General features: G+C 32.3%; 1 protein-coding gene and 1 long non-coding RNA gene across 2 annotated transcripts; one reads left to right on the top strand and one right to left on the bottom strand.

Annotated features, from left to right (window-relative positions):
- Positions 1-1963: 1963 nt before the first annotated feature.
- On the bottom strand, positions 1964-3030 carry LOC112012914 (uncharacterized). The gene is made up of 3 exons (XM_065772397.1): positions 2951-3030; positions 2549-2850; positions 1964-2209 (listed from the first exon to the last, which is right to left on the bottom strand). The coding sequence occupies exons 1-3, from the start codon at positions 2979-2981 to the stop codon at positions 1964-1966; spliced, it is 579 nt and encodes a 192-aa protein (XP_065628469.1). The 5' UTR covers positions 2982-3030.
- Positions 3031-3474: 444 nt separating this feature from the next.
- Positions 3475-6413, top strand: LOC136061491 (uncharacterized). Its single transcript, XR_010628625.1, has 2 exons — positions 3475-4574; positions 5453-6413. It is a non-coding gene; the product is annotated as an uncharacterized LOC136061491 (long non-coding RNA).
- Positions 6414-13872: the final 7459 nt, after the last annotated feature.

Consider the following 13872-nt stretch of genomic DNA (forward strand, 5'->3'; position numbering starts at 1 on the left):
AAAAAAAAAAAAAAAAAGAATCAATATCTTATGATAATTTTGGTTTTTCAACTTGTCTTGCATCTGATATTGTGCCTTAGAAAGCATGAACCTATCTTCCATTTCTCTTTTCATCCGTAACTTGTAGCAATCTTAACATTCATAACACTTAAGAATTAAGTTAATTGTGGAAAACCACTTTAAACTATTGGGGTTACTTTCCCTTGCACCCAGGCTTAAAAACATGCAATCAACTCCCTAATTAAAGTAATTGTGCGATATGCGCCCTGCAATTTAAATAAGAAAATAAGTATGATGTTTGATATGGAGCTAAAAATATTGTTTGGAAAAAGTAGATCTATGGATATGCTAACGAAGAAGATTAAGTGTGTGATGCCTTAGGCCTTGGCTCAGTTGCTAAAAGAAAAGTGCAGGTTTGAAAAGGTCTCAGGTTCAAATAAAAATTGGGTAAAGACGATGAAATAAGTGAAAAGCTTTTCCTGCGAAAATTTGTGGGAGTTTTGGTCCTTTTGAGCTGTAGATGTTAGAATTTCTTTTCAAGTGTTTCTCTAGTATACTTCCAGCACTAGGATTTTTTTGGGGGGATAAATTTTTTTTTTTTTTTAATGAATGCTCATAAAAATTTATGGCCCTTTTTATATTTAATGAATTGCTCATAAAAATTTTAATTAAAAAAAAATGGTGAAATGAGTTAATGTAAAAAGGATTGTGCAACTTTGTGAATCAAGAGATTTAAAAGAAAGGCAATGAGCTAGATTTATCCGAATAATCGCAAGTTGACCAAGAGGCCTTTTTGGAAGCGGTGTTGATACTTATACAATAGCATAAGTGAAATAAGGGGAATAGAAAAGCCTAATGGAGCTTGGAAATAAGTGCACAGATCTTCATTATAAAAGAGTAATATGTTTGATACATATGAATTTAGTTCACCTGTTTAATTAGCAATAAGAAAACTTTTGCTGAAAAATAAAGTAGTAAATATAAAATATAATTGAATAAAAAAAAAAGCGGGTTCCATTGTTTCTATGGTTATTGTTTTTGTTTAGAGAAGGGGGCAGGATTTGAAAAGGAATATCTTGATCCTGGACTGGTGTTGATGTTGCTGTTCTACATCAGTTGTTTTGCTTATAAGAATAGTGGAGAATCAGTTGATGATCTTCTTTTTCATTGTTTAGTCACTATAGTCACTAGGGATACTGGGTCTTTAAGTGTTTGCCTTATTTGGAGCCTCTTCAATTATGCCAAAGACAGTGACAAGGAGAACTCCAGTGTCAGAAGTGCTAATATGGAAGGTGATTCCATTGTGTGTTATGTGGGCAATCTGGTGTGACCATAATCCTAGAATGTTTGAAGGGCTTGAGCATCCTAATCATGTCATCCAAAAATCTGTGTTGAGATGTTTGCACAGATGGATAACTGCCCCTGGCTGTATTCCTTGTCATTTTCTAGAATTTATCGACTCTTTGAACTTAAGTTTGTAATCCTTCAGGCATTTATCAAAAAAAAGTTTGTAATCCTCGGGAGTAGTTTGATACACATTTTGTGCATTCAAACCACTATTTTTTTATCAATAAAATTATTTTATTGTATACATTTTTAATATAAAGAGTAGGATTTTTCATATATTCTTGTATTGTATGGGATTGAAAGTTCTGTCAAAGTATGGTAATTCATTACTTAAGTACTCATTCGAAATATCAATATATCTGCAATCACATCATATCAGCTTTACAAATCAAAGAATAAATTGTTATGTTCTTCTTCTTTTTTTTTCCCCCTTTTTTCCTCCTATTTTTAATGTAATATGCTCTATTTTGGATGTCCAAATTGCATCATCATTACTAGGTCCCACACCCTCTTTTTTTGTTCTGTCACTCATTCCACAAGAAGGGCTAAAACCTCTTCTGATGTCGCTTCATTTTCTTCCATGTCCTGTCCCTGGAGTTGAGACTTCATCCAAATCTTAGTCTGCAGTTTTCTCTCCTTTCAAATCGCCTTTTCCAGAAATTCCTTTTCTACCATGTGTTGCCCCTGTTAATAACTCCATGTTCAAACTTTTGTCTACGTCTTTTTCACCTTCTGGTTTAGCCTTTTCACCAGATCCCACATTGCAATGTATCTCAGCTTTTGCCTTTTGCATTAGGATTTCTGTCATGGATATATTTCTGTCAGATCTCTGTTTGTCTTCCGCAGCTTTTTGGTTATCAACCTGTCACTTACAAATTACCCATCAAGGCTTGGAGAATTAATATATTGCTATGTGAGAAGAGACAAAATCAAGAGTTTTGTAACATTGTTGATGAAAAAAGCATGTGGTACCGGACTGCCAATATCTTTTTCTTTTTTCTTTTTCTTTTTTTTGAGAACATGCCATAATGCAACAGAATGTCCGCTTGTTTTTATTAACAAGAATGAAAATTTTTCCAAAGAATTTGTATATTGTGTTCACTTCGCAGTATAGTTATTTGTACTGGGAAATGCAGTCTAGCAGAAAGAATAATTTCTTTGAAAAGCATTAATTTGCCATTTACTATGTTGTATATCTTACGGATTTTTCAGCCTCTTTTAGACTCCCTGATTCTTCAGCTTTCATCTGTATGTCGCCTGGTCTGTCACTACTAACCCACTGTTCTTTTACAGAGATATTGTATTCAGATGGTGCACTTGGTTGAAGTTCTGCTGCTGCTGTCTTCAGTTTCTTCTTCTCTGCATTAGCCAGATCATCTGTAGGCAATGAATCACTAACTTTCCTCTGACTAGTAGGAGCAACTTGACCTTCTGCTAATGTGAGCCTTGGTTTAATTTCAAGTCGAGCTTCTATTGGTCTTGCAGTCAAACTCAACTCTGGAGCTACAAAATATTTGGATTTATAACATTTCATGTCATCTTGAGTCACTGATTGCTACAAAAAAGAGTTTTGCAAACGGAATAACTTGGGTAGAGTACCAACCTTCTGCTTTAAAGTATGGGATTGGCTCCATTCCTGTATAGGAACCCAGCAAAGGAGCTAGAAAATTATATTGTGTTAGAGCTTTGGAGACAGCTTCAACATACAAATAAAAAGAACAAGCTGTTCATGCTTAGAATTGGAGGGAGTGTGAGGACACATGCCTTGATCAGGTTGAGTCAGATCTGGGTTTTTAACTGCAACCAGCTGAGAATCCAAGGACATGTTCCAGTCCCTCTCTGGCATAGAAGCAGGTTCAGCTTGTGTCAAGAGGAGCTCTGTTCCAACCTCCCCTTGTGTTGGTAATGGTCTTGCAGTTGAACTCATTGTAGGGGCTAGATAAAAGCAAATTTTGGAGTAATAGCTTCAGAGACAGCTCTATAAAAAATAAATAAAAAAGTAAACAAGTTTTGCTAACTGACCAAGTTCTTTTACGTCAAAGTATAGGGTTGGGTCCATTCCTGTATAAGAACCCAGCCAAGGAGATAGAAAAGTATTGAGTTAGAGCTTTGGAGAAAGATTCAACATACACATAAAAGAACAAGTCGTTCATACTGAGAATTGGAGGGAGAGTGAGGTGAGGAGGTGAGGACACATGCCTTGATAATCTTCACCCAGATCTGAGCTTGCAACTGCATCCAGCTGAGGATCCAAGGAATAGTCCCAGTACCACTCTGGTATAGATTCTGTTAAGAGGCGGAGCCCTTCCGCAACTTCTTCTTCTGTTGGAATTGAACTTGAGCATGGAGCTGAGAGGATATTTTGCTGCTGTTGTTGACTGGTCTTGGCTTGAGTATTTATTGGAAACCAGCTGTCCACCATTGCCCAAAGTGAACTTGAATGATTTGGTAGCATTGTTGGTGGAGCTGCAAGAGGGATTCCTATCAACTTTAGAGACAGCAACACAGCAGATAATAGAAAATAGAAGCTCCATACACCTATCATTAGAGGGAGAGTTCCTACTTAACACTTCGATATCTGGTACTTGGTTTAACATTGCAGGTGAAATCAATGGCAGATCTGGATAAAAATTGCTCTCTCTCTCTTTGGTAGCAACACATGGGGCTTGTGCTGCTGGTAGCCTTGGTCTGAAGCTCCTCTTTTTGGTAGGGAAAGATGGGCCTTGTGCTGCAGGTAGCCTTTGTCTGAACCTCTGATGAGCTTCAGCTGGTGTTGTAGTTGAACTTTGTACAGAGGCTAAAAATATATGGAATCATTAGCATACAGGCAGGTTATTTATTTAACACATTAGCAGGATGGGAGTTCTGTACACCAACCAGCATTATTTTGGGCAATGAAATCTTCACAGTAATGAAGCAGGTACTCATCATAAAGATCAAGCAGGTCACAAACTGCTATATTTGGGTAAATAACATCACGGACCTCTTCCCACAATCCTTCCTTCTCAAGCTGCATGATTATTCACAGGCACACTGTGTCAATAAAGATGGCTTTACAAGGTCACTTTTCTAGCAGGAGTAAAAGGTTGTTGTAGAAGTAATTTTAGGCTGCATTGAGTTAATTTCTGGAGGAGATGGATTTTGATACTTGGACATACACTTTTGATTGGATAATTCCATTTTAATATCCAATAATGTGCAATTCTTATCTTACTCTTTGGAGGCAGGTATTGGATTTCCTGGACTTGAATTTTGTCTTAACAGCAGCATAGCAGTTTAATTTAGAAATATTCAGTGAAGAGCATTTTTTATTCCTCACCATATTAGTTTTGACTCCATATTGCATGCTGTTGATCGTCATAGATCTAACTCTAGATGGGCTACTATTAACTTGAATTAAAATCTATTTTCTTAGCTCTCTTTCAGTTTCTATACCACGCATTTTCATGGTTGCAGTAGTTTCTTCAATGCCACTGTCTTGATCTTCCAAAGTGAAGTGCATTTTTTAGAAGTTTGGAGGCCATAATTACTATGAAAGTGGGTGGAAGTAGATATATCTTTTGAATGATCTTTGTTAGTCTCGTATGTCATTGCATCAGAATTTTCTTTAGTAAGAGTACAGATATATATATATATATAAGTAAAATAAGCCTTTTGAATATTACATTTAACTAATCTGGGATTGTAAAATTTTCAACTTCTAACATTTGTTCTTCCCTTGGTCTCCTTCACATTGCTTACCAATTCTCATGAATACATGTTTAGGCACACGGCAGAACCATGGCTCTACATACCATATATAGAGGCTAGGCAATAAACATCTAAAGAACATATATACAAAAGAAGTACTAGTGGTAATTGCTTCATCTCACCTTTCGCTTCCCGCCTCGAGAAATCACCTCTAGGAAAAGCCTATGCAAGTCCAGCTCCTCAGGGAGAGTGGGAAGCCTGCAATATAACATTAGAATTTTTATTTGTTTATTTATTTTTAAAGGTGGAGAAAAAGAATATGAAAGAAAGATTTAATGAATTCATTTTTCTTTTGGCTATTATTACTTTATTATTAGCATATCAAAATGATAACCTTTCATGAACCTTTGTGCAGGTATAAGGCCATATTATCAAAGCATTAAACAGTTGACCATAGATTGATAGAATGGATGAAAAGAATGGCTTACTTAGGCTCTTTTGTAACAATATCCTGCATCTGTCCGACTGTGTCAAAGAAGATCTCTCTATCTGTTATATCAGTGGTACCACGGCAAGCAACTTTTTCGATAGCTAGTCGGACAAAGTGAGCATTGTAAGTGCTCCACCCCAATGGAGAAGACTCCGAAGAGGTTGTCACCAACTCCTTCCCTTTTGTTCTATCTGCCTCTCTCTGATGGTCAGTCATTTCCTATGTAAAGACTTTATTCAATAATACGTTGATCACTGCCCAATAAGGAAAATGAGTTCATTTGAATCAAATGTGTTATACAAGAAAGTGCCTGAGTTTTCAATGGCAGTAGTGGAAGCTATAAAAAAATTAGAGAACATACCCAAATGGGCAAGAAAGAAGAGTCTTGAAATTAAAAGAACATGATGAAATCTGAAGGGAATTGGCATACCTTTATATGTAAAGTGCACAAGAAGAGCCAAGAAACACGCACTAATAATGAGAATGGGAGTTGCAGTTTGTTGTTTGTGAATAAAGGATTCAAGAATGTCAATGGAGTTATAAAGCTTGGATTCGGATTTGGAGTTTTGAGGGAACTACAGATTGTGGCTGATGCAACTGGGATGAGTGCCTCTCTTAATATATTCTGAACAGAGAACCAAAGAGTGTAACTGAATTAACTGACCAAGTAACTGCCCAACACACCACTTTAATAGCAAAGGGAGTATCTATGGCTATGTATTCATTTATGAAAGAAATTTTTTCTTTAAATTGGTTTAGACAAATTTGGAGTAGGATTCTCACACTTCTTAGGATAAAAATTGTTTAAATGTTGATCTATGGATGGGGATATGATTGTAAAAAGTTTATAATGACTTTAATCCAAATTTTTTTAAGTCCTTAACAATTTAGTTAAATATCAAATTCCTCTTGATAAAAATTTAGATTAATATAGTGTTTACGCTAAAAAATTAAAATTATCACGAGGAGCCTTTTTATTGGCTGATCATGTATAAAAGAAAATTGACACGTGAAAAGAAAAGAATACAATAAATGGACTTGGAGGAGCACAGAGTGGTACTTGACGGTTATGAACAGTTGAATGGCAGTATTTCTTACTGACCTTCCTATGATTATGTGCAGCTCTTTTGGGATAAGACGTTATTACTCCAAAACTTTGGGAACAATATACTGCAAACAACCACTCCGCAGGCCACTCCACTCCAAATCCAAACCTCCTGGGAACAATATAAATGGAAAAAAAAAAAAAAGTAGTATTATTTCTTCAACAACGTATTATTAGATCTTGATCAAAATTACTATCCAAAAAAAAAACTTGGAACCGAAATTGGAACTTCTTCTATAATCACTTAAATATTCGATTAATGTTTTTTTTTTTTTTTTGCTTGCATTTGCTTGTGTCTAATTCATGACCTGTGTATACTGCTACGTTCGTCAAATGAATAACTCTCTTGGGTGTTGACTGTTGTGGATCAATCCTAATATTTAAATTCGGAAATAAGCTGACTAATCAGGAGCTTGATGCATTTGTGGCTTAAGGCAAAAATTGATTATGTTTTTTTAGATGCAAAATTACTAATAATTAACATGAACTACGTAGATTTTTTTTTTAAAATTGTTTATAGACACAAAATTTTGACAAAACTTTTCACACTTGTTAATGTGGCACATTAATAATGGTAAGTAAAAGAATGATGTTAATAGTAAATCTATATGAGAACTTATAAAAGTTTGCTAATTCAATTATTGTGAAAAATGTTGTGAATTTTTTTTTTTTTATTACTCTCTTTTTTCTTTTTTTAGAAATGCAAAATTCACAATATATTTCATAACAAATCCTACGTGTTAAATTGCTTCTTGTTTTATATTTGAACCCACCACTATAATATTATTTTTTTGCCATCAATAACACGCAGTAACAACTTGCTACTTAGAATTTGTTGTAAAAGTGTTATGGACGTAGTATTTCTCTCTCTTTTTTATTTGTTTTTCATTTGATAAAAAAATATTATTTAATTTATTGGTTATAAATAACCCAATTGGTTAAAATTTGGGGGCCTTTTTTTTTTACTTGGGGCCTTAAGTGATCACATCAATTGCTTATAACATTTAGCCGATGTTGTGACTAATATGCTAGAGTGCCAATCGGCACTTGCTCTTTATAGTTTAAAATGCCAATTGGCACATTGTCGCAACACTTATTGTTTTCGTAGTTTTTGTCATTTTATAGTTTTTATGGGCATTTTAGTCATTTTTGTGGTATTGAGGGTACTTTGGTTATTTGTGATGTATTTGGGGTCTTTTGTCATTTTAATTAATGACAATTTTGTAATTACAAGTAATTAGCATGAGCACATTTGTCATTCAAATAAATCAACACATTTAGATGTGGTAATCGCACTACAATAATCTATATATATATATATATATATTAATAGGTAAAACTACGAAGAAAGTTCAATTAGAATTTGAAATTATAATTCAATTTTGCGCCATGTGTATAAGTTTATATAAGGACCCCACCATAATTATCTACTTAAATGTTTTTAATTTTTGTGCCAAATGAATTAATGAATGCAAAATACTAAGACTATAATATTAATGAACTATAAAATTTATAAATTAAAAAAAAAAAAAAAAAAACCATCACATATGCTCAATAAAAATTACCACACAACAAATATCACCACATGTTCTATTTTATTAAAAACTAGAAAAAAAAATGATCATAAGTGGTATTAAATTTAGGTAAGAATTTTATTTTTATGATAAAAATTGTGTTTAATTTTAAATGTATCTATACATATGCATGTGTTACATGCTATTTTTTTTTAATAATTTGACTAATTATTTATATTTTATAATAAAATTTGTGTTTTTATATATGGGTTGAATTCAAGTTACACCTGGTATAAAACAATATTACACTACCTAATAACTTCTTATTAATTCATATTTTGAAAATCCAACTTTTGAATTATATGTTCTATATGATCTTAACACATATATCATTTCATATGTAATTTGCCATTTGATCCATAAATTCATCTTTTATACATTATTTTAAACTAAGCTACAATCCATGCAAAAGAATGGATGCATTTAAAATATACACTATTTTTATTATAAAAATATAAATAATTAGTCAAATTATTTTTAAAAAATAGCATATAACACATGCATACATATGAATATATTTAAAATTAAACACAATTTTTATCATAAAAATATAAATAATTAGTTAAATTATTTTTTATAAAAAGTAAACGTAATTAGTCATATATTAAAATTCTAACTCAAATTTTATACTACTTATGATCTTTTTTTTTTTTTTCTAATTTTTAATAAGATAGAATGTGAGGTGATCTTGCCGTGTAATGATTTTTATTGAGTATATGTGATTAGTTTTTTTTATTTTATTAAGTATATGTGATTTTTTAGTATTTTGCACTTATTAACTTACTTGACACAAAAATTAAAAAAACTTAAGTAGATAATTATAGTGTGGCCCCACATAAATTTAGACACATTGTGCAAAATTGGATTCTAATTTCAAATTCTAATTGAACTTTCTTTGAGTTTTACCTATTAAACACACACACACACACACACATATATATAGATTACAAAAACTTGAATTTAAATATTGATTGATGACATTGTTATTGATTTTTGATCATCTTTAAATTTTGTAAGCATAAAGAATACACAAAGATAATGTAATCTAGTGGTGAATTTATCAAAATTCATATATAATTAAAAATAACTAATATATATATATATAACCTTTTTGAGTTTGGTATAAGCTAAATTAAAAAAAAAAGGATGGTTTTTAATTTTATTTTAATGAAAAATAATGATAATAATAATAAGAAAGTGTAAAGTTCTCTTAAATGCTTTATAAAATACTACATTCTTTGTCAAAAACATTGTAGCATAACTAGCACCTAATGCTTCCGACAAAAATATTAATATTTCAAATCTCCCATCCTCCATTACATGGTGTTTTAACTTCTATACCATTACATTTTAGAATTGTGGATAATTTAATTTTTGGGTAATTACAGTAAACTCACGTATGGTTATGCGCGAACTCACATTGTCTACTTGTATTTTGAAAAAATCACTTTACTCACTTGAGATTCGCTTCGTTTGTTTTCCTTAACAAACGTTTGTTATGAATTAAAATAAATAAATAAATAAATAAATATATATATATATATATTTGCTCCTATTTTATATCTTTCTCCTCCCAAAACAAGAAAAAACATAAAAAAGAATGAGAAAACAAAATTTACAAGTTAAGGATTTGTAAAATTGAAGAACACGTAATCAATATTTCATTTCCATGTCTCTCTTCAAATCAATTAATGAGAGTTAAAAGAAGAGACTAGCTTCTACCACGTGCAATGCACGATATTTTATTTTAGTCAATTTTATCTTTTATGATGTTTTATTTTTATAATAATTATCTTTTTTGTATTTAGTTTCAAGTTAACGTTATTTAGCCTAATAAGACAAAATTATATACTTGTATACAGTATATATAATAAAAACGATCTCTAAAAAATAAAAAAATAAAGGTTTTTTTATTTTTTTTTTAATTTTTAAAGAAGAGGGTCCTGGAAGTTGTGGTTGCATAAGTAGCTATCTTATCTTAGTGATAAGTGTATACACTCATTAATTATTAATAATGTATTACCAACTTGACGCAATGGTCACTTCATAAGTATAAAGTTCTTGTAGGGTGTAGGGGAGGGGTGGCAGGGCCGTAGGGGCTAGGATTCAAGTCTCTACGAGAAGTTTTACATACATGTACACTTAAATCAGGTTAGAGTACAATTTTTATCTAATATAAAAAATGAATCTATTACCAACTATTTACTCTATGTAAAACTCCATTACTTAAGTTTCAAGCAATTAAGTGCCAAAATGCCCGATGGGCCTCGGGCCCTAGCCTTGTGATACGATATATGGCCCCGTCCCCGTTGACCTAAGACCTTGACCCGGACATACCTTGAGGCCCAACCTGAGCCCAAAAACCGTAATAAGACCATTCTATTTTGAACGTCAAAAAGCGAGCCACCTTCTGATCAACTTTAGCTTGGTCGGGAGTATGATTGCTCGGCGATACAAGGACTCGGTGACCCGATATTGCCTTGGAGGATATCGTCGCCGAATAGTCTTTTGAAAGTGGGAACCAGTTCCAATGCCATTATCACCATTCCCAACATAACATCCACTTAGAGCTGATGGAATTGGACCCCCATTTGCACTAATAAGATTTGAAAATAATCATAACACCTCCACTTATCTAGGGCTATAAATGGGGGTTGGCAATTGGAAAGAGAAGACTGAGAGGCAAGAGCAAGAACATCAGTAGTAAGGAGAGCCATTTGGAGAGGAAAAAGAGAGGAGTTAACCAAAACCAGAGGGTGTAAGTGGGTTGTCGAGCAAAGGACTACCCATAGTAGGAAACTCTAAGCCCACTATACAAATTAGTTACGAGCCCAAGTACAAGCCCATCCCATTAAAGCTAATTGGGCGCGCACTGTAATTTTATGTTTTAATAGAGTAATATTTATGACTACAACTTTTGCTTGCATTGAGTAGCTTTAACACATGTCAGTATTACACATTGTATTTCTTTCATGTCTCATTAAAATAGTTAATTTGCTTTAGGTAAAACTATTTGATGTTTCAAATGACTCGCTAATTATTAATATAATTTTAATTTTTTTATATATAATGTTTTATTTGTATTTTTTTAGAATACTAAGTATTTTTAATACACATACACATGAAAAGGAAGAAGGAGAAGGTCTTAAAGAAACTAATAGTGATGTATATCCAAAAGGGTTTAACTCTTGAATAATCCAAAAAACCAACATCGTTCTCAACTAAATCCAAAACCCCACCACCCACCAAACCCATGAATCCAAAATGTCAAAACAACTACGATATCAACCAAATCTCAACCGGATTTTAACAACCCAAAAACTCCATGCTGCGCATTGAAGTGAATGAGAGGAGAAGAAGAAGAAGAAGGAGAGAGAGAGAGAGAGACTAAGAGACAGAGAGAAGAGGAGAGAATGCTGGACTGGGTAGAGAGTGGGCTAAGCGAAGAGAGGGCAGAGCAATCACAGGGGAGACAGAGAGATACAAATATAGGGTAGAAGCAATACGCGTGTGGGAGTGAGATAGTGAGCATGTGGGAATAAGAAAATGTTTTTTGCTAATAACATTCAGCTATAGTAAGCTGCTAGAGATAGCAACTCACTGTAGCCATCACCCAGAATGTTTTAGCTTTAACTTCTTTGTTGTAGTGTGTTTTTAGTGTTTTAGTTGCTAAAATGACTATTTAGTCATTTTAGCAACCTTGTTGTGAATGCTCTTATTGTTAAAACTTGAAACCTATGTTTTTAGTTTTTACCATTGCATGAAAATAAGTTCACCTATAGGGTTTTGGTTTTTTGTTTTTTATTTTTATTTTTTGGGGACATAAGTTTGCCTATAGCTAACACAGAAATAGAATACAAAATATTAAGGTTATTTTTAGTAACAGTTTTTGTTTTTCATTTTCAAAAATTTGTTTTTGGGAATATAAAGAAAAAACAATTTTATTGTATTTTTGAATTCAAAAACATGTTTGGTTAGTTAAAATTAAAAAGATAGTTTTTTGAAGAAAAATATAGAAAATACTAAAATATATTGTTACTAGAATTTGAACTTTAATGCTAACTCATTAAATGAGATAGATTTATTAAATTAAATGTGTGTTTTCATTGACTTTTGAAAATTAGAAATTGAAAACAGTCTTTTGCATATTTTCAGCTTCCTTCACAAATTGAGTTTTGAAAACTGTTTTTGTTTTCTAACCATTTTTTTATTGCCAAACAAGTTTTTTAGTCTAAAAAAATAATTGTTTTTGAAAACAGAAAATAAGGGCAAAAAACAGTTACCAAACATACCATAATTTTTTTGGTTTCCACTTTCCAGTACAAAACATTTAAAATGCGATGATATGGCATTGATTATATAAAGTGTCAGGAATAGCAAAAAATTGAAAAAAAATACAATAACATAAAAATTAATCCACCTAGTTATTATTTATTTGTTTGGTAATTTCAAGTCAAATTCTCATAATGGGAAATTTTTGTACTTACTGAGTTACTGGCACATTTCAGGTAATTTGACTTTAATATTTAACCCTTTCAAGTACACTTTTGGGCACTTTCATTGGCCTAAAAGTGTAAATAAAATCATTGAAATTACAAAGATCTCCTCAAATAATGCCAGATTTGTCTCTTTAAAGTTTGAATAAAATATTTAAACCAGGTCCCAAAAAAAAAAAAAAAAACCAGGTCCAAAGTCCAAACCCGATTACATCAACTAAATTATTAACTAATTTAATTTTGCTTTCAACATAAGAATTATGATAAACTTCCTAGTGTCCCACCGCTAACATTTGAGGAATGCCACCTATAGGGGAAAATTTGTTGGTAATTTCACATTGAATATTGGCTTGGTACATTTTAAAAAAATAAATAATAGTGGCTTGGTAGGAGCAAAATTTTAGGTGATTTCACTATTTTGGTATGAGCAAAGTTTAGGTAATTTCACTATAAGAATTAACTCTTAAGAGCATTAGCATTTAGTTTGCTAAATCTCTAAAAGTGTTATTTTCAAACTCTAAACCACAAAAAAAATGCAATATCTGAATTGTTAAATCTAAAAAAATTTAACAACTTGCTAAAAAAAATCTTTTTATTCTTTTTATTACCCTGTCCTTTCTCATCTCAATCTCTATATGACTCTCACTCTCCCTCTCTCTTGCCCCTCTCACACTTTCATTCATCACTCTCACTTTCTCTTAAGAATCCAATACCTATAAATTGGAAGGAACTTGAGACGAACCTATGGTGGTTGCTGAGTTAGGATGAACTTGGGATGGACAAACTCTCTTGTGACAATGAAGAAGACAACAATGGTGGTGGTAGATTTGAATGAGAGGAAGGGCTAGTGGATTTGTGGGTTTTTTTTTTGGCAATGGTGGTGTATTTATGGGTTTTTATGGGTTGCTGGTTGTGGTAGGTTTAGTTGTGGTGGTTGCCGGGTTGTTATTTTGGTTGTGAGTAGTGGTGGTGGTAGCTATTGTAAATCTGTAAAGGAAGAGAGAGAGAGAGAGAGAGAGAGAGAGATTAAAATGAATAAATAAATGAATATTGATAATTTTGAAGTGAAAAATAAGAAATGGGATGAAGGCATGGTTTTAAAAACTAGTATGGTCAATGAATCGTTTTTGGTCCCGATTCTCAGTTATTTTTGGTTTTGACCGGTTCTTA

This window comes from Quercus suber, unplaced genomic scaffold (assembly GCF_002906115.3).
Source record: "Quercus suber isolate HL8 unplaced genomic scaffold, Cork oak 2.0 scaffold_58, whole genome shotgun sequence".
NCBI lineage: Eukaryota > Viridiplantae > Streptophyta > Magnoliopsida > Fagales > Fagaceae > Quercus > Quercus suber.

Bases quoted from the DNA above. Each gene is read 5' to 3' on its own strand.
- LOC112012914 (XM_065772397.1), bottom strand. From the start codon at position 2,981: ATGGAGCCAATCCCATACTTTAAAGCAGAAG. The intron at 2,851-2,950 runs GTTGGTACTCTA...AATATTTTGTAG, and splicing joins CCCATACTTTAAAGCAGAAG to CTCCAGAGTTGAGTTTGACT. The intron at 2,210-2,548 runs GTAAGATATACA...TGTAAGTGACAG, and splicing joins TAAAAGAGGCTGAAAAATCC to GTTGATAACCAAAAAGCTGC.